We start from the raw sequence: 20,247 nt of genomic DNA on the forward strand, positions 1-20,247 counted from the left end.
ACGCCACTCTAAGGTTTCTGACTTTATTTTTCATTTTAAGGTTTTCTGCTCTCAGGACTTTCTTCTCGGTAAGAATAACAGAAAGCTGAGCAAGGCAAGCAAAGTCACTCATCTAATCGCGTATGGTTGGGGACGAGCCCGCTGCCGCGGCTCCAGGGAGGTAGCGCAGAAGGGTGCTGAGAAATGCGCTCTCCTGCTCCGCTGCTGCCCTTAGGGACAAGGGCGAGCACTGGTACCTCTGGCAGGGGAGGTGTTTTCTGGTCTCAGTCCCCCCAGTCCGTCCAAATAACAAAGGCATCACTACCCCATGCACACAAGTGTACGCTGAGATCATCTCTTGGTTTTCTCCTACATGTTTCTCTCCCGAAAAGAACATTTTTTTGCAAAGTCAGTTGGCAATATCTACATCATTATGAAGCTTTCCTGGCACTGCATCTGCTGATTGATGGCTGTGAAAATGCAGCATATTTCATTTTCTTCTTCTAGACATGAAGCCAGCTGCTAATGGTTTTCACAGGGTGAAGCTGGCAGCTGCAGGATCAGGTCTCGAGACTCTAAAATGTACATTTGCAGGAGAGCCACCTGGGCTTTTGACTGTTTCATTACTGGTCATTACTGCTGATAAGAAGTGGTCTAAGCAAAATGGGTGCTGAGCCTGGACGTAAATGCTGAGGTTTAAGTTGGGAGACCACAGTCATTAGCATCAGATGGAAGTGATCTCAATGATCTTGAAATCTTTCTGTATGCAATTAAAACTTCTGTCGCCTGTTTCCAAACCCACATTAAGTCCCGTGGTCTAACAGTTGACATTTATTTAGTTTTATCCATCTGCCTCTTCAAGTCAAATACAGAAACTAATACATAAGTATTACGCTCCTTATGTTAATTGTGAATGCTTGCTGAAGACTGAAATAAAGCGTGAACGCCAGTGCATCATTTGGCTGAGTGAGAGCGAGACTGTGGCTCTCTGCAGACACCAGACAGCAGTAAGTAATCTTCTCCTACAGGCCTTGGATAAAATCAGTATCTAAGCCCTTGTTCCTTTCACTCTAGAAAAAAGCCATTTGATTCCAACACGCCTATATTTTGCCCGACTTTCCTGTATTTCATGCACAGCAAGGGGCAGGGGAGCGCGGTGGCCACTGAGGCCATCTGGGCTACAGGATTGCTGTCCTGCTTCTTCAAGCCCCATGAAGCGCCTTCTGTTTTTATAAACGCCCTCTGTGACTATGAAGAATGAGATAGGATTGGTCCCTCCTAGACGTGTAGATGGTATGTTCTTCTGGGAGGAGGAGGCAGGAAAAACACACGGGCTTTGGCGGTGCTGCGTGTTACTCGCTAGGCTGACTTTTAACAAACCAGGCTGGATGCCTTATCTTTCCTAGAGAAAGATAGACTCACTAGGGTGCCCGGGAAAAAAAAAAAAAAAAAAAAGGCAGAGCTGTGAAGAGATTCACTATCAGTTTTGTAAACTGCTGTCAGGCGGGAAGCAGGCTGATCTGCATTTGCATTTACATTTTTTGCAGTGTTTCACGATGACTTAAATAGGAAAGAGCAAGGCAGAAATGATCTGATGTTTGTAATTCCCGAGAGCAGCAAGAGAATTTCATAATCGCACAAAATCATGCAAACACCAGTTTTGCATTGTGGGCCGCTCTGTCCTCACGGAAGATTGACCTTGACACACACTTGAACAATTTTAAACAGGAGGAGTAGGTTCCATAAGCAGAAATACTGTAAATCAGAACCTTCCTCCCAGGTAGGAAAGTCCTGTTTGCCTGATTTCTAATCTATATGATCAACAAAAAGCATTCATAATTGTTAAGCGGCTGAAAAGTGGGCCTAGAGTGCACATCGCTTTCTCCTGTGAGGCTCTGCGGGTCGAATTCTCTCTCATCAGCATGTGCCACAGAGGCTTTAGATAAGGAACTGGTGAAGAATAGCTGAACATTGAAAGCTATTATCTCAGAAGACTGATATTTACTGGATTCCTGCTTTTTACCTTTCTAGCTGAGTCACAGAATTTCCTTTGTTGCTGCACATTCGTTTTCCTCCTTTCTCTAACAAATACCATTGAATTGAGTATGCACATGTCTTATATACTGTTATCTAGAATTACCTCCAAAAACCCTTTTAAGTCCTGTTCACATACAAAAGAGACTTGAATACTTCCAGGGCAGAGCAGTACATTAGCAAGCCGAGAATTAACAATTGAATTGGGTCAATAAAAGAAGGATATACTATCTGATCACAAGGTGACTGTTTCCACTGTAATGTGAAAAGCTACTTTCAGTACTGAAAATACAGCAGAGCAACAGTTAAATTAATGCCACTGTATAGACCTCATTTGGATCCCTACGTACATGTTCAGATTTGTGCAAGCAGAGGGAATGGCTATTAGGATAATCAGGGGAATGAAGAGCTTGCTTTGTAAGTAGAGATTAAAATTAATTTGCTTAGCCTAGCAAAAGGCAGACTGAGGATGCATTTCATGTTGCTGATATGTACACAGCGGGGAAGGGAACTCTGTAGGCTAAGGGAGAACGTTGTGAGAACATCTGCTTTAGGAGCAACATCTATGAACATATTTGGGCTGGAAAACAGGGAATTTCTACCTACAGAAAGGTAAAGATCTAGGTGGCTTGAGCAAAAGATCTATTTCTAAGATGGATTTGATGGCTGCCTCTATAGCAAGGGACTTGGACTGAGCAAGAGCAATGACACGGTTTGTACAGGAGGGGCTTTTATAATGTAACTGAAGGTGCTCTGCGTGGTGGCATTGCCAAATCCGCTTTCCAGTATATCTTCTCAGAACCTGGGTGTGACCAAAACAAGTCCTCTTCTGTGTGGCCTGCAAAAAGCCGAAGAGACCTCCAACCACGCTGGCCGGACTGACAGCTCTAGCAGACCACTCCCTTTCTCTTGTGGCTGTGACACCTGAAAAACCATCTGGAGACTGAAAATGAGTGTGCACAGAATCCCCCCCCCCCCCCCCCCCTCCCCCCCAGGTTACTTGGGTAGATTTGATGAAGAGAAAATATCTGCATATTACTGCAGCTACTGAAGCAGTGAAGCTGGAAGGTTCTGGTTCAGGGGATCAGAGAGCTCTGAAAGTTTTGAAATGTTATTCTTGCCCTCACCCACTGCAGATTTGATTTAATGCCTACAGGCCACATTATTGTTTATAATATTTCACTTTCTAATAAAAAAATTTGGAAAACTATTATCTATTTTGTTATTTTATCATCAATTATTGAATTATTGTTGGGGGGGTTTATACTTTCTCCATCTTATCATAAATATCCTGGAATATAAAAATTTCTGATTTGTAGACTCTTACTATGAATAAATTAAGCTGGATTTATGAGACTTACGGTCTGTTCTTCCTCTGTTCTTTGGAGGGCTTTGTGAATGTGCAATGAGAGCTCTTATTTCTTATGGAATTTTATTGCCACCGTGTAACTGGGTTAATATAAGAAGTATATATAAGGATATGCATTTGCCTGTGAGATGTTTTAATATGGAGAAGAGCATGTGAAGTTCAAAAAATATGAACTGAAGTACAGACTGTATATCTTACTCTGTAAATAGGAAGAGAAACCATTTCAAGTGCCAAAGAAAGAATGGAGTATGTGGGAATTGTCCCCTAGGAAAGGTAAACGTCATCAGATTTTTTTTAAGCCATCCTGCGCTACTCTGCAACTACATTTTAGCAAACATCCTGAAATGCTGCAGTTGCTTCCTCTCACCTGCTGGTCCCCTGTACGAACTTCCATAAAGTGAAAAAAAGGGCATAGAAAGCAAGAGAAGCTGGAAATGTCTAACAGCCAGGATATTTTGCCTTCTCGTAGTTGCTTTCCTTTTTGGTCTACATGAACTCGGCCGACGTTAGTTCATGTAGGCTGAGACCCAGACAATAACCGCATCCTCCTTTTGAAAGAAAAAAATATCGAGACACATGAAGTACTCTTTTTAGTGAAGAATAAAAGCTAAATCCTGTGAATGTCTCTCCTGTGCACAAGCAAAAAAAAATCCTCGTTTGTCCCTGTGCCATCTTCTCATCCTTTACATACTTCAATGGTATTTTAAGAGCATTAAGTCCACAAGGATACAGGCGATGTCCGTGCACACAAATGAAGGGAAGGCAGAAGGCTGCTGCCAGCAGATGAGGATGGAGCCAGCACAGCTGTGCCTAAAGAGATAGCAGCTGGAAAGGACCGAGGTGGCCACCAAAAGAGAGAACAGCTGGAGAACCAAAAAAGAGGTTTTAAAGGAGGCACACACAAAGTGGCTTAACTGAGAGAAACAGGTGTCGGGTCTGGAGAGGCGAGATTGCCTCGCAGGCTGCAGAGCCCTCGCCGGGGAGCTGCTACCACCACAGGGCGACTGCTGCTCCCGGTCCTCCTGGGCGGATTTCCTTCTGCTGCCGACAGCAGGATTTGCTCAGTATTTTCAAGTCGGGGTTCGCTGCTCTTTGCACGGTGCTATCGATGATAACCTTCTGTTCTATTCTCTTTTTCAGATTTAACAGACCCATTTTCCTTTGGCCCTAATCACGAGAGTGCAACAACTATTTTAAACACAATGGACATTTTATTTAAGCGGTTAAAAAACACACTAGTCTAGAAGAGAACGGTGATCTGCCATTGTTCATCCCTGCTGTAGCCATCTTTGCTGCTCTGTGGTGTCAGATGGAGAGCTAGTGGGTTATTGCTGTATTATGTTTCACTCTGAAATCCAGTCAGATTAATGACTTTGGGGTCACTTGAGATTTACATAATTTATATCGATGACTTGCTGTTTAAAGTGTTTTACAAAATCAGGAAATAAATTGTAGGCTTTATAAAAATATCATAATTAAAAATTGACTTGTGCTAACTGTTGGCTTCAGGAACACGCATGAAGTTCAAGTATGATGGATTATTTTGCTCCATGAAAACTATAAAAAACCAGGAGAGACTTATGATGATAAAAAGCATTTTTTTAGGTTGGTTACATTATCAATCTTTATATTGAGCCAAATGCTGCTTGCATTTCTTGTCTGCATATTTTATTGACTTCATTGTGACCAATTGTGGAAGGAGAGCAATATTTGTATTATGGTGAAGAAATATTATCACATTTGAGATCAAAATGTGGTCTTGAACTAAGTATAAAACTTCAGAAGCCAGAAATCAAACCCTTGTTTTAGTTATGTCTTTAATATGACTTAATCACTCCAGAATTTAGCAAGCTGTGATAAATCTTTCTGCTATGAAAACAGAAAGGAAATTTTCTTGCCTTTCCTCACATTAGCAATCAAAATATTCAGAAGGTGAATGTTATTTTTTCAAGAGTTTCATTTGCGAGAAGCAATGAAAAAAATATGCAAGTGGAATCTGTGACGTAAGGCTGGTCTCAATGTTTTTTTAATGAAAACGGGTTTGAGGGCAGCTGTTACAATGCAAAAATGAGCCAAACTCTGCTCTCTGTATGACTGGTCTATTCCCAGTGAAAATCAATGGAGTTGGACAGGACCAATGGCCTTGAATTTAACACGGTATTACAGGATTCATAACATGAGATCCCTGTCTAAGAAATTAGGCAGGCTCTTCCATCTTATTTTTTATCAAACCAAAACCTCAATTGTCTGAGGAGGACGCCGAGATGTGCAAAAGGACTGCTAAAATTGTAAAGTTCCACCTTGCTGCTACAATTCGAGATGAAGCGAGAAATGCTTTCCTACCTCTTCCCCCTGGAAGAAGGGTGTTAGGGGAGACAAAATGTCCAAGCTCCAACCCCTGCCCAGGAAAAGACTGAGCGGGAGCCGGAGACTGGGAACAGCAGAGGTTGGGACGAGGTGGCCTCTGGGCAGGGTGGGAGAAAAACAGAGTCGTGGGACAGTGACGGATGGCACAACGGCACCAAAACCTCTTGCTAAAGCTCACGTTACAATTATTAACCCAAGAGGAATGAATCGGGTGGACAAATGTCTCTTATTTGTATGAGACATATTGTACAATTGCAGAAGCAGGGCAGTGCTAGCTGGAGGCTTGTTCTTTTTAATCCAAACTTTTCCTGTAATGCAGCAGTGTATGCACAGCAAGGAGTGATCTCTCATGATGAAATTACATGTTCAACAAGCTACACCTCGCAGTCATATAATATAATAGTTGTGCAAACAGCGAGCGAGACATCTTTCTGAGGCACCTTCATGAAATGGGTTTGAAATAAGTTTTCATCTGTGTGCCAGGTATCTGTGATAGTAAAAATGAAATTCCACTTAATGGCTATTTTTTCCCTAGTTTTGCAGCCCAATTCTGGTTTGCTTCACTATCTTACCTCACTGAGGGCCCTAAGAGGGCCGAACCAGGATGGGAGATTCTGTGAATAACAAAACTGAGAGCATAAGGCAAAAAGAAAAACATGAGAAGATATACATAAAAAATTATTGATGGTAATCACGTAGTGTAAGCGGTATGTTAAACCCAAGAGACCAATTTTACACAGGGGCTGTCCTACAAACGCTCTTCTGCTCTTTGGTGCTGTCTGTTACTGTCAGTTCACACGTTCCTTCACAGCTTCACTTGGGTTTCAAATAAACAATCACATGCTGATAAGTTTTCTGGGCCTTTATTTCCCAGTTCCCTGAATTACGGGGTAGTGGCAAAATCACACTGATAAAATCTTCCAGATGCCTCATCTGAGTTTCAGAAATAAATAACTTCTTGGGTTCACTCTTGAACTCTCTCACAAAATAGATCACTAGGGGTCACCAGAAAGAAGCAAAACTTTGTGTTTTATCTGGAATGCTTATAAATATATACAGTGTTTTTCAGCTAATCTTTTAGAGGGGATAATTTAGTTTTCAAAAGCCAAGACAAATTATTTTTCTACAGACTACAGGTATTTCCTACTAATGAAAATGCCATTAGAGAAGGCCCGTGTTAAAAAGAGAAAAAAAAAAAGGCTTGTGTGCAATTTCTTCCTCACATAATCGCATGCTGGTACTGCAAAGACACTGTGATTTCAAATTTTACTCCAAGCTAAAATAAGATAGTTCTTCTTATGGTTTAGTGACCTGTATTAGAATGTTGGCTAATATAGCAGAATGAATTTTTATTTTTCAGCTGGGCTTAAGCAAAGTAGTAATGATTTGGTTTTGGCAAAAATTCCCTGCAGTATCTCTAGGATTCTAATTGTAGAAATATAGATTACAGTTTTTCAGAATTTGTTTCAGCTCTATATTTGCAAATCTTAGAAAATATACTGCATGAGTTGATGAGAGGTTTATCCAAGGATGCTTGAAAGAACAGCCTGCTCAGGTAGAAAGAAGAATATTTTGGTATACTTTGGGAGAAAAGAAAAAGATAGCATAGATGGAGTTCAGTGGGGATTTGAGGAAGAATTTGCCTCAGCACTATTTTATTGTTTTTCTTTTCATTCTTAGTGCTGAGCGAAGGCAAAGTTTCCCTGTGAATATTCAGCCAACGGTCAGTTTGGCTTTAATGAAAACTGAGAACAAGTCAAACACCTCATTTACCAAAATACCAAAATACATTTCTGTATTTTTCCAGTGGCTTGATGCCCGTCACAGGAGAGGCCAGTGTCCTGCAGGAGTGTTCGGATGTAGGGAGAGCAAAGATCTGCCTGTGCCCAGCAGAGCTGCGCAGTTCATACTCCTGCCAGAGCACATTCATGCATATTCCTCCGTGCTTTGTCTTGTCCTCCTTCCGTCTAGGTAAAACTGACACTGTTTCCCCCTCCCTTCTTGAATGTATATATTTTATAGCTAATGAAAAAGCTCAGGAAATATAACTGTCCCTCGTATTGATTTTGCTTTTATATAGTGCCTTTTCCCCAAATGGATGCCAGAATGCACTCTTAAAATCAAACTATATAGAACAATAATTTCTACCAGAATGGAAAAACATGGCAACAGCTTAACAGCACACTTTAGTGCTAGACAACACTTTAGGAAATGAAGGTGGTTTTAAGGAGCAGGGATAATCTCGTGGCCTTGGAGAAGTTATTAGGTATGGATGTGGAGCAAGACCCAGAGCAGCCTTTCTCATCCCAGCTGCCTGCACTGGATGGGGGGGCAACGCCTCGGCAGCCCCTTGCTCAAACCCTCTGATATTAGAGAACGGATGTTCCCAGGCATATCTTACAGGCTGAAATATTAATTAAGTTATGAGGGCTCTTAAGACGTCACATTTCAGCTCACGTAACAAATAGCGCAACAGCCCCCAGCCCTGCATAGAGAATTTACTCAAATATCTCTCTGTTTAGCTGTCTGCTGCGTGCCAGCAGGTACCTGCTGCCCCCAGCTCCAGGGCCCTCATCAGAGCTTCCCAAATTAAGGACTCCTTTGCCTTCAGTGAAGTTATGATTTTTGTGAAGCAAAAATTAAGTTCACTTTAACTTGTTTTCTTTACACAAAATATCCATTTCCCTTATGCCTTCTCTTAAGCATAAAACAATAGGGGATACAGGATACTCCATGGCTTTCTTTTTGCATCTTTTTGATTAATAAACCGGTTGAATATCAGTGTGTTGATCAGTGTGATTGGGTTAGAGCTGGTCAGGAATTTCAAGTGTTGATTATTTTATATGCTGTTAATGAAACTTTTCATGGAAATCTGCAAGTTTTGAGAAGACCTGTACCTTTTTAGGTCTTGTCAGGTTTTGTCTTAGGAAGGGAGGCATTTGGAGGCTGATGCACTTGGGTGTATGGTTTTGATCAAAAGAACATGAATTGATCAATTGAATGATCAGTCTATCTACCTGCCTAACTCTGTACTGGAATTACTTTATTTTTATCTTTTATAAATAGCAAATATATATTACACCATTGAATGAATCAACCTGCTGTCGATCGCAGTATTTACAACTTTACAGCAGATGAACACATGGGAGACTGACACTAAAGCCCTTATTCCAAGATGTATTTAATTACTAATAGAAAGTGAAACAGTTCAAATAAGAGATCTAAAGATATTCTCTCCGGCATAATCAATAGACCAGTTCTGAGGGCACTTGTCTGTGACAGAAGAGATTGATCCAGCTCCTCTATCCTAAAACACAACATCTTTCCCGTCAGAAGTGATTTAACAAAATATCAGGCTATCAGTTAGCACTTTGGGTTTTTCCCAGTTCTGTCTCAGTGGGAAAGTAAATTTTTAATTGTTTTCAATTGTTAAAGCAATCAGACAGAAAAAAAACCCTTCCTGTGTAGATCAACAGCAGTTACTCAACCCAAAGTAGGTTATCTTTGGGAAGTCATATAGTCTATAAGCTGTTAGGCAGATAATCACGGGGCAGAGTTGGGCTATAACAGCGGTGAGCCCCTAATGGAACTCAGAGGCAAAAATCCCACTTAATGGGTGGATTTGTACGGTGTATTTTTTGTGACCATCATAATTCTTCTCACGACATTTCTGCAGCACTAATTTTAGTGATAATTACATGAAGCAGTGATAACAGCGGTGGCCAAAATGATGTTTCCTATGCTTGTGTACACATGTGGTCATCCGTGCTACCTTTTACTGGATTGCAATGTTTTAGTTTTATATTCAGTCTAGCCCCATTGAAAGTAACGTAAGTATTAATATATGCTAAGGTTGTCAAAGGCATACCTTATCCCCATGTGCTGACCAGCTGCAAGGTTTTAAATCTGAGAACCTCACCAAAGGGTCTTTCAGAAAGCCTGTGCTTCATTACCAGGGAAGGATTTCTCAGAAAACCTGATTAAAAGAAGCCAGAATAAAGTTGTCTGCTTCAAAGGTCTTAAAAAAATAAAATCCAATATCACCGCAAAAAAACAGACTTTGGGAGACAGCTTGTTTTCCGGCTAATCACTGTATATTCAAGTACGATTTAGTGTCTCTGCCACCAGCCTTTCTGAGCGGTAAAGAAACTCCTTCCAGCGCAGTTCTTGACCTTGTGAGTACTTCTGTCCTGGGGTCTCTGGGAGCTGTGCAGGGCTGACCAGGCACGGCTTGCCAGGTCCCCTCGCATCCCGCCAGCACTTAATGAGGATGCTTGGTATTCTCGGGAGGCGATCTGCAAGCTCAGACCTGAGACAGAAGATGAAGTTGTTTTGAAACAGCAGATGAATAATATTGTCAGGAGCGTATTAATGAGAGAGAAAGTGTCGACACACCCATGCAAAGAGTATAGGTAATAGCAAACAGAACCAGAAATGTTAGCGGATAACAGACATTATGAAGCAGCAGGAATAACTGTGGGTGATCTTCATGACTAAGATATCAGTTATTGGGAAAATATGAAAAAGGAAGAAGTGGAAGAATGGGGGTGGGTAGTAGATTTATGATTTATGTCAAAGCTATTTGTATTGCAAGGCAGCAATCATGTCACAAGGAGAAAATAGTTGTAAAACTCCTCTGGGAGATGTATAGCTTGTGCCGGGATCACAGCCTGCAACTTGAATCCAGCTATTTTGAAGTACATCAGTATCTTTAAGCCTAATGCTCTCACACAAGCACAAGCTAGGGAAAGGGATTAAGCTGGACTCCAGCCCTCGGCCCGAGTTCTTCCACACGGCCGTAGTCTTTGACACTGGTATCTTAAGGATATATCAGACCGTCACTCCTATGGGGTGCGTTGCAGCGGGCAGGATGGCACCAGTGCTGTGCCGGGAGGTACGCGCGGGGCAGGTACGCGCGAGTCCTGCCTGCTGCCGTTTCAGCAGATGCTGACCCACCACGTAGGGCAGGTCACGTCCCTGCACAGGTACCCCCACGCAGGGAGTGGAGGATGAACAAAAAGCATCTTTGCTGCAGACTGGGAATGCTACAAGCTGCTCCAGTTTTCCCAGTGTAAGTGTTCACAGCGCTTTATTAGGGATTTCTTTTACAGGATCAGTTGAAATAACTCGTCCAGGCAAAGGACTGAAAATTATCTGAAACTGGAAGATTCCTATATTCAACAATCATGAGTGAGACTTTTAAAGGATATTACAGGAGAAAAGAAGCCCAAATACTTCAGGAATGTTATGGGGTGTGAGTGACTGAGTGCCACTGGCACTTACGAGATTCTGTTGGAGAAAAAAACAACTTCTGGGGTGGTTATGGACTAGCTAAGGGAGCAGGATAACTTTCTTTTGCCTTTATTTTTATTCTGCTTTATACACATTCAGCAAATGAAATGTCCACATATTTTAACACTTGAAGAATGAGTTGCAAGTACATTGGGGTAGGAACTAGCCTCCTCTTCATTTTCCTTGTATTTCTTGCAAAAGAGAAACAAGGAATTAATTGGATTTCACCCTGTTTATGTCTTTGTTGCTAGCTCTAATCTTAACATCTAATAAAAGAACAGAGCAAATGGCTCTGAATTTTTATATATTTTTTTTTCTCTAGCCTGTTAAGAAAAGAACAGAACTGATGATAAGGTAGCCTGAGTGAATCAAAGTATCCATGCTGTTATTGAGGGAGGCTGAGCCACAGTCAACTAATTTTATAGCAAACCCATAGTTGATTATGAAGTAAATAATAGGAGGAAAGGGACAAAGGCGACTATTAAAAATAATCTCTGAAAGATGTTTGCGAATCTGCCTGTTCTGGTAGCTGGACCAGATCAACAAATATCATATCTGACTAATGCAGTGAGGTCTAAGAAAGCTAATTCTAAAGAAATTTTTAATTTTTAAGTTATGAATAACAAAATGTTAGCTTAGCTATTAAACTAGTGACTGAGTTTTACCTCCCTTTGCTCTTCATAAAGGTCTATAGAAAAATCAATAAGATAAAATTCAATGAAAAGTTTGCATGACAGTCAAACATCAGCAAAATACAATTTTTAACAGAGATGAGAAGCGAAGAGGAGCTGACATAAGACAGGCTCTTTTCTGTAAAGGAATGATCTAGTTCAGATCCCAAGTCATTCTCCACATTTACCATTAAACTCATTATAGAGCTATTAATTCAGGAACTTCTGAGACCACTCTTGTCTCTGTATCATCTTCTAGATTTTTTCCGTAGACTTTTGCCTTCTCAGACAAATTAAACATAAGTTGATTGGCCATTTAAAAAACGAAAAGTAAGACTGCGAGTCCGGGATGGAATATGTTATGCCTTTTTGTATCAGCAAAAGGAGGAGAAGAAGTTGGGCTGTCCACCAGTTACCGGTTCATGGAAAGTGCAAGAGCTACTGAGCTGATGAGGCATCAGCAAGATACTGCATGAGGGACCATTTTCTGAAACTGTCAACACACAAAGTTGCCAAGGGACAGTTGAGTTTTAAAATGTTCCAGCTACCACAGGAGATGCATTACATTATTGTGGTATGCAGATAAATTGCTATCCAGCTCATGGAAGCTGCTTTCTGAACAAAATAGGGGAATAAGATAAACTCGCTCTCAATTGAAGAATTAATATAAAACCAGCAAAAGGAGCAGAGCAGACTACTATAATCCCTCAACTATATTAGGCAATCAGGTTTTCCTTTCAATATGTAGAATATTCCCTTGCGGGTCCCCATGGATGCCATGCAATGTGAACACAGCAGTCAAAGTAATAGACATCAGAATAATCAAAATAATATGTGTCAGAAAGAAGCAAATGAGTACATACATTCATTAAGTAAATCTCCTAAGAGCTTAACACACAAAACTCTTTCCAAAAAAGCTGTACAAACAATGGCATGCACTAACACATGGTTTTACTGATGCTTCAAGGTCAGATGAAAAATATTCTTCAAACTAATCAATTTTTTTTCAGATTTCACCATAAATAATCTCTACTTAGGGCAAAACACGTAGTGTAGCTGCCAGAAGGAAATTAGTAAAGGTCATAACTGAAGCTAAAATACACTACTTCGAACCTAAGTTCATTAAAATTAAAAATCATTAAGCAAGCAATATATGCTGCCAACCAAGTGTTAAAGACAATATCCATTTTTGTAGTGGATTGGGCATCAGCAATGTCCAACACTAAGCCTCCATCTCTGAGGTGACAAGAAAGATACTTCACCCGGGAAGAAAGTAGCCAAAAAGTCAGAACAAACCTACAAAGGCCCAAAGAAACAAATTTGTACACAAAATCAGACAAATGAGTAATCTAGCTGCCTTGAGAAATTTTCCCAACAAACTATTCAAAGAGGTACAGTACAAACCCGGGGGAAAATAAACAAAACAGTACTTCTCACAATATTCTCAGCCTTCTGAAGCAGCAAGCCTAAGTCATTAAAAAAACTGGAGGGAATATATTGGAATGAAAGAGCCATTTTCAAATCCAAAAATGTTTTATTAGGCTACAGAAGTGGTCTAGGAAGAAGTAGGAACAAACAGAAATGAAATTGTCTCTAATGAATTTACTGCAGGAATGACATTTCCTTCTTTTCTTCAACTATTTTGTATGATAGAGTAGATACAGCATTTTGGAAGTGAATGGATCCTTTCCTGATTGAAATCAAAGGGGATTTGGGGAAAATTTCAAGTGTTGGTCATCTAAAATTCTAAAGTAGTCTAAAACCCACCAACAATACTTTGTGTCCCCTTGAGTTTGTGCGTGTAGCCATTTGACTTCAGAGTTTACAAGGAGGATGGAGAAAGGTTCAGCATTTTCATTACACTCCTATTTACTATATCGGCTTTCATTTCAGTTACGAGTTGTGCTGCATTTAATGGGACTGGGTTGTGACTCGTGAGGCCTCGGTACAGATCTCAGCTCCACCAAAGTATTTTCCGCATGACCTTGAGCCACTTCACATCTCCGTCCCATCTGTAAAACAGAATGATGATGCTTCCTCTCCACAGCAATTTGTCTTGTCAATTTAGGAACTAACACTGATTTGTCTTGACTGCTTGCAGCACCTATTGATTGCAAAGGAAGTTAGATGTATACAATACTTCTTTGGATTTGGCATTCGGAGACAAAATAACTTAGAGGAACTGGACCATTAAAGCAAACATTTTGTCCACGAATGTCCTATACCGTTATGAACAGTGTCTAATAAAATGATCATCAGTTTTAGTACAGCACGGGATAATAAATAGCTGTTAAAGGAGTTTAAACAGCGTACACATTTGGCAGGTGAATGGGAAATAGGCAAATCCTTGAGAGATGCAGTAGAAAGGCAGCCCTCTCACACCAAAGGTATTTTGCAAGCCTGTATAACTTTGAAAACAATCATTAAATATTCATCAGAAGATTAAAAGGCCAATGCATGAGCTAAAAAAATTATTTCCCTACCAAATTCCAAAGTCCTAAAACCCAATAGTGACATACTGACACTGCTCAGGAGGGTCACAAAGACATTCCTTGTAAGGCGAAAGAGGTTTCCTCAACCCCAGCTGCCCGATTTTGCCTTCCTTATGAAAGAACTATTCCTGTAGTAAGCATAACCCTATTGTCTTTCAGATGAAAAGGAGCTGAACAAAAAAAGTTATCAGCAAACAGAAATCATTGTACAGCCCGTGCTACTAGCTTCGCTTTGACGGCAGATAATGAGATAAAATCAGATTTCACTCTTAGTTCAAACAATACGAACTGGCTTAATTCCAGGCAATGAGGCCAATGGGGTTACCTGATGTTGGCAAAAACTTAAATAACAGGGAAATAAAATATTAACCTGTAAACAGCTTTTGATAATTAAAAACAATATCAGGAGAGAAACATTCTGCAAAGGTTGTTCCTCTCCCTTTGGGAGTTGTTACCGCTTATTTGCCGTGGCCAGGGATTCTTGGTTTTACTTCTGTCGGAAAGCATTCAGCAGGGTATTTTTTGTTTGCACAGTGCTATAAATGTCTGTTGTGCTTTCCACAGAGCGAAGACGTGGAGCCAGAATAATCCCAGTCTAATTTCTAACGTCACGGGAATGTCCCTGACCAAACCCACTCATGGCCCGAGACCTTGATCCCTGCAAGCTGTTTTCAGGCCAGATACCCTGGGGCTTCCCTGGGGGTGTTTGCCCCCCTCCTGTGCTCGGGCACCCAGAGGGTGACGGGAGCCCTGGGGCTCTGGAGGGCTGCTGGGCACCTGGGGGGCATGTCTGAGGTCCGACCAAGGGTTGGGAGGGATTGTCACCTGCAGTGGGTGCATGAAGCAGGTGGGAAAGGTCCCGAATAGCGTGAATTATTCCCTTTGAAATACTCGTGGGGAAATGTTTTCTCGGCTCCACTAGATTTTTTTGCTTGAAGCATGGCAAGTCCATGGCACCCAGATTCTACAGCAGAAGCTCACAGTGAGATCAGGGGTAGCACACAAAGCGTATTCCATACTCTGATTTTCATTTCATTCTTCTAGTGAAAGCAAGACCAGGGTTTATAAAATTGCAAGACATACTGAATAATTTCTGCCGTATTAGACTATTCTCATTTACTTTCTTGAATCAAATTTGACCGTTCGGATCGTCTGAGAATGCACCGTCTTTTCCCGCTGGCTGTTGTCACCCAGCTTTCCCCTGACCCCATCCTCTCTCTTCTCCTCTTTCTTCACCTCAGGATGTGCTCCAATTTTTTCTTATGTGTTTCAGAGTTGAGGAGAATCCACAGGAGTGAACTTGCAAACAATTAACTGTATCTGATTTTACTATATATGCAGCACCTTGTAGTGAAGCTCCAGTGGATTTCGCGAGCTTCGAGGGAGGCTGGTGCCTTTGCAGGAAGCTCATATCCAAATTAACAACTTTTTCAATTTAATGTTATGAAAAGTCTCCAGAGGGGATGGGGAGTAATTCCATCTCGATCGTGATGTTACAGGAAACTATCTATTTTAAGATAAATACTTTTGTCTAAAACACTTCTGTAAAAAAAATCTATTGTCTTTTTCTTTTGATTGACTTATTTACAGAATTTCACCTGAGAAAAGTCTGACAAGCTCTGTGTTGTGTCAGCCCTCCCACATCTATGATTCACTGAGTTGCTTTTGTCCCTGATGCTTTACTTAATCTTCTACCAGAGAGCAGCTAGGGATGTTATTGGTAACCCTTTCATGTTTCTCAGTCACAGGAAATGATGTAAAAACCCCAAATAATGAGCATATCCTCAGCCACTGGGAGCTTTGTCCCCTAAAATAAGATTGTGGAAGATGATAAAGTTCTTCCTTGGTCTTTAAAGGAGTTTTTCATCTTCTCCTTCTTAACAAGGCATGTGCAAAAAGCTGCTTGGTCAGACATTCCTTATTCGCAGTTAAATTCTTATGGGATTAGCAAATTTGTTAGAGTACAAAAGTAAACAGCATATGGCTCTGTTAATACCCTTATAATGTCACAACACGATCATCTGTCAGAATGTAAACTTTTTTGAGCAGTTTCGTTTACTTCAAGTTCACACTATGGAAAAAAACAACCGACAAGCCTTATGAATCCTTCCACATCACCTAAGAGACAGCAAGCTATTTCTTAATTCTTGTTTTGGCTTCCCAGTTTAATAAGTATGTCTATACGAATTACCTTCAGTAACAAAAATACAATGGAAAATACAGTTACTTAGTTACTAGGAGTTAAAAGGTCATTTCCCCTTGATGAAAAGCTTGTTCTATCAGATAAGTAGCTGCTACACTCCATAAAACTGGCAACCCTTCAAAAGGTTTCAGAAATTAAAGGCATTGTTTGAAGATAAAGGCGGTAAGGCCATTAGCCTTGTGTTTAGTCCTGCAAACCTTTCCGGGTGACCCTTTGATATTCAAATGAAGAGCGCTTTAAATTGGTTTATCTTCATAGAGCTAATGAGTGCTGGCTGACAATCACTTTTAACACTAGTTGAAACTCTACTGGAACTAAAGTTTGTAAAATATTGCAACATATTTCCATTAAGGGGGGAGTGCCTCCACAGAATTTGCCAAAGCTGTATCCATGATCACTCACAGCGCTACGCTCTGCTCCTACTGCTTTTCTCAGGTTTTTTTTATTAACTCTGTTTTTACTAGTTGAATAATGCCTAACATGATTTTCAGTGTATTCCTGCAGTAGATTAATAAAGCTGTATAAACAAGCTACATATGTAAAAATCTATGTCCTCTTCGAACTCTGTGCTAGAGTGAAACAAGCCTTACATTTAATGCGTATGGCAGTAGAAAAATTACTCATGAACTTTTTATTGCCAGAGACTGTGTAGCTGTGCATTATTATATGTGTAATTAACTAATCTGTAATGTTGCTCTGATATATGGTGTGTATACTTCTTTCCTTACAGGAATAGATTCTTATTTTAAAGCTTTTTCTTCTTTTATGGTTCATTTCATATATTCCATTTATGGGAAAATGTTACGAATATTCATTAAATCACTTGGGTTTTTTCTAGTAGGAAGTAAGAATCTTCACACGTTTGTAATTTCTTTATTAAAAAAAAAAAAAAAAAAGAAAAAAAGGAAAGTGAGAGTCCTCTAATGGACAATAAAGATTGTGTGCTGTAAGCATGCTTGGTTATCACTGTGACCTTCTTCATCACCTTAGAAGTTGTTCGTTTTAACCTTACCTCCATTCTATTTTGGAGACTCTAATAATAGCCCTCTATCACTCTAACCCACATTCAGAAGTAAATGTAAGCAAGATCACTTCAGTTTAAAATACACATGAACTCTAACCCCCAAATGGCTATCAAATAATTAAAAAGTACAAAATCCTTACCTAATGGAGCTGACTCAGTGCTAATGGCCAACAAGGGAATCCAACACAGGTAGGCAACAACTTGGAGATGCTGATGGAAAGGAAAGGGCTGCTGCATATTGTCCAGGATAGGTTTTATCCACGCATCTGCAGTTGCTTAGAAGTTAACTTTTGAAGTACTAAACTTTGCAGGAAAAGCCATCAGCCTGCCTGCCCGTTTCAATATTTTTTTTTTTTTTTTTTTTTTTTTTTTTGCTTTCGCTCTCTTCAGTCCAGTCTCTTGGAGAGGGCTTAATGTGTCATTAATCCCAGAATTTCCAAGAGGGAAGCCCTCCAGCTGTACACGAACCACCACGCTCACCCCCTACACACACAAACAGATCAGCAGAGAGCATGTGTCCCTGCAGCTGCTCTGCCTGCAGCTGCTCTGATTTACACCCGCGGTCACACACCCGCGCACACACGGAGGGCGAGAACAGCGTGTACCGTCAGTGTCGGCGGTAGGAGGTGATCCTGGAGAAATTAGGGTTGTAAACCAAACGTGCCTGCTCGTGAGGATTTTAAAGCAGGCAACGCTAACTTCAGATTATTGCAGTCGTATCTGTCATCGTTTCTATGAGAGGAGTTTAAAAAATGCTGAACTATGAGCTTGCGAATAGTTTGGGTTTCGCTTCAGGTTTCTGGAGGCTACATTTATGCAAAATTGTTACAGAACTGGTCTGTGCAGCACGAACAGCAAGTCCTGAAGGTTTGTATCTTGGGTCGCTGTGTCATTGGTATTTTAGAGAATAGTCCTTTGCTACTGAAATAAAGTGGGGCGGCATTTGCTCTGCCAACCCATCCTGAAAAATGAGATGTATGTTTCAGAAGGTCGGCTCACCAGCAGTAATAACTGAAATAGAAAACAGAAGCAAACGGCAGTGAAAGAATTCACTCACTCATGTTGCTCAATCACATTTTTCTAAAGTTTAGTCTCATTGGAAAGTGCCCTGTTGCTACCACATGGGTCCTTTGTGCTACTTCTAGTCGGTGTGAACTATGTTTATTGTGTGACGGTGGATATTGCCACCTTACTGTGCAATATGAAGAATTTGCTATTAAATTGCATGCTGTACTCTGATATTCATGGCATTTTATTTAGAAAATATTCTATCCCCACTCACTGTTCAGTGTTTTCCATAACTGCCAGCACTTCTTTTCTTTGACTTGTCAAGTTTGGTTATTTTCTGTCTGCTTGTTTAAGTGAGGATATTGTAAATTATCTGATAACAGAGTAATACACAAGTCTGTAAACATTCCACACAAATCACTGTGAGGAGCATTTAATCTAAAAGCATAAGCAAAGCCATTAAAAATACTTTGCAGTACAGCCAAGGAGTTTCAAATGTTGTTCATTTGGCTTAACTATATTCCTTGAGGGGTTTTACGACTTGATTCCTTGAGGGAAATATAGATTATTTAAGAAGAAACTTCTAAAACTTTTCCTTAATTTTGATTTTGGATTTCAGTGTTGCAACAGCACTGCTTTTGATAGTCTCATTGGATCAGCTATCTCATAGGCCTGACTTGTAGCCCTTTGGGAGTCTTTGGGAGTCTTCCCATTGATTTTACTGATGCTTAGATTATATTCCTTCAGGATCATTAAGACTCCAAGGCCAGTATTTCTGATTTTTTTTTTTTTTCCTATGAGATCCCCATCCATTTCTTGAGTATGAATATAGGACAAACAACAACATTCCAGTTTATTTTAAACAGGACACAATTTCTACCTTTAGATGGCTTTCTCAGTTAATGCTTGAATTTATTTGTGGCAGTTTCTACAGACTGATAGGGGCCCAATCGTTCTTGTCTCTAAGTTTTGGCCTAAAAGGCATAGCTCTAATGTTTAACATGAAAAAGACTGAAATCTGTTGGGGGTTGAGATTTATCCTTGCCGAAATACTGGCAACCAAAACCAATTTACAACAAAGCAAGAGAGCTTTCCACAAACAATTCAGCCTTTGTTGGTCTTTTGGATACCAAAAGCAAAAGTAGCCAGGCAAAAAAATGTGAGCAGCAGGTTTCCAGGGCAACAGGAGAAAAGGGACAGTTTTGTAGACTTGCTTATCCCCTTACCTGTTGTTTCCCTAAGCAAGTCTTAATCAGGTGGAACCTTTGATGGTGGTTACTCCTGGTGAAGATGAAATGAAGCTTCCCATTGTCTCAGCCAAGGGATTCTCCTGGGTCGGTGTCGTGGTTCAACCCCAGCCAGCAGCCAAGCCCCACGCAGCCGCTCACTCACCTCCCTCACACGGTGGGATGGGGGAGAAAATCAGAAGATTAAAAGTGAGAAAACTCGTGGGCTGACATAAAGACAGTTTAATAGGAAAAGCAAAAGCCTTGCATGCGAGCAAAGCAAAACCAGGAATTCGTTCAGCACTTCCCATGGGCAGGCAGGTGTTCAGCCATCTCGAGGACAGCGGGGCTCCAGCACGCCTAACGGGGACTTGGGGAGACAAACGCCATCACTCCCAACGTCCCCCCTTCCTCCTTCTTCCCCCAGCTTTATGTGCTGAGCATGATGTCCTATGGTCTGGGATATCCCTTGGGTCAGTCGGGGTCAGCTGTCCCAGCTGTGTCCCCTCCCAAATTCTTGTTCCCCCCCCAGCCTGCTCGCTGGTGGGGTGGGGGGAGAAGCAGAAAAGCCCGTGGCTCTGG

The 20,247-nt window shown here is 40.9% G+C and overlaps 1 protein-coding gene across 1 annotated transcript in view; it reads right to left on the reverse strand.

Moving 5' to 3' along the window:
- LOC126038618 (von Willebrand factor D and EGF domain-containing protein-like) overlaps positions 1-17,760 on the reverse strand; it is a 188,179-nt gene extending 170,419 nt beyond the window's left edge. Inside the window, exon 1 of the mRNA XM_049800584.1 lies at positions 17,572-17,760. Within this exon, the coding sequence (XP_049656541.1) occupies positions 17,572-17,668 (97 nt within the window). The 5' untranslated portion in view covers positions 17,669-17,760. The remainder of the gene's footprint in view (positions 1-17,571) is intronic.
- Positions 17,761-20,247: the final 2,487 nt, after the last annotated feature.

The sequence above is a fragment of the Accipiter gentilis genome, chromosome 1, assembly GCF_929443795.1.
Source record: "Accipiter gentilis chromosome 1, bAccGen1.1, whole genome shotgun sequence".
Lineage (NCBI taxonomy): Eukaryota > Metazoa > Chordata > Aves > Accipitriformes > Accipitridae > Astur > Astur gentilis.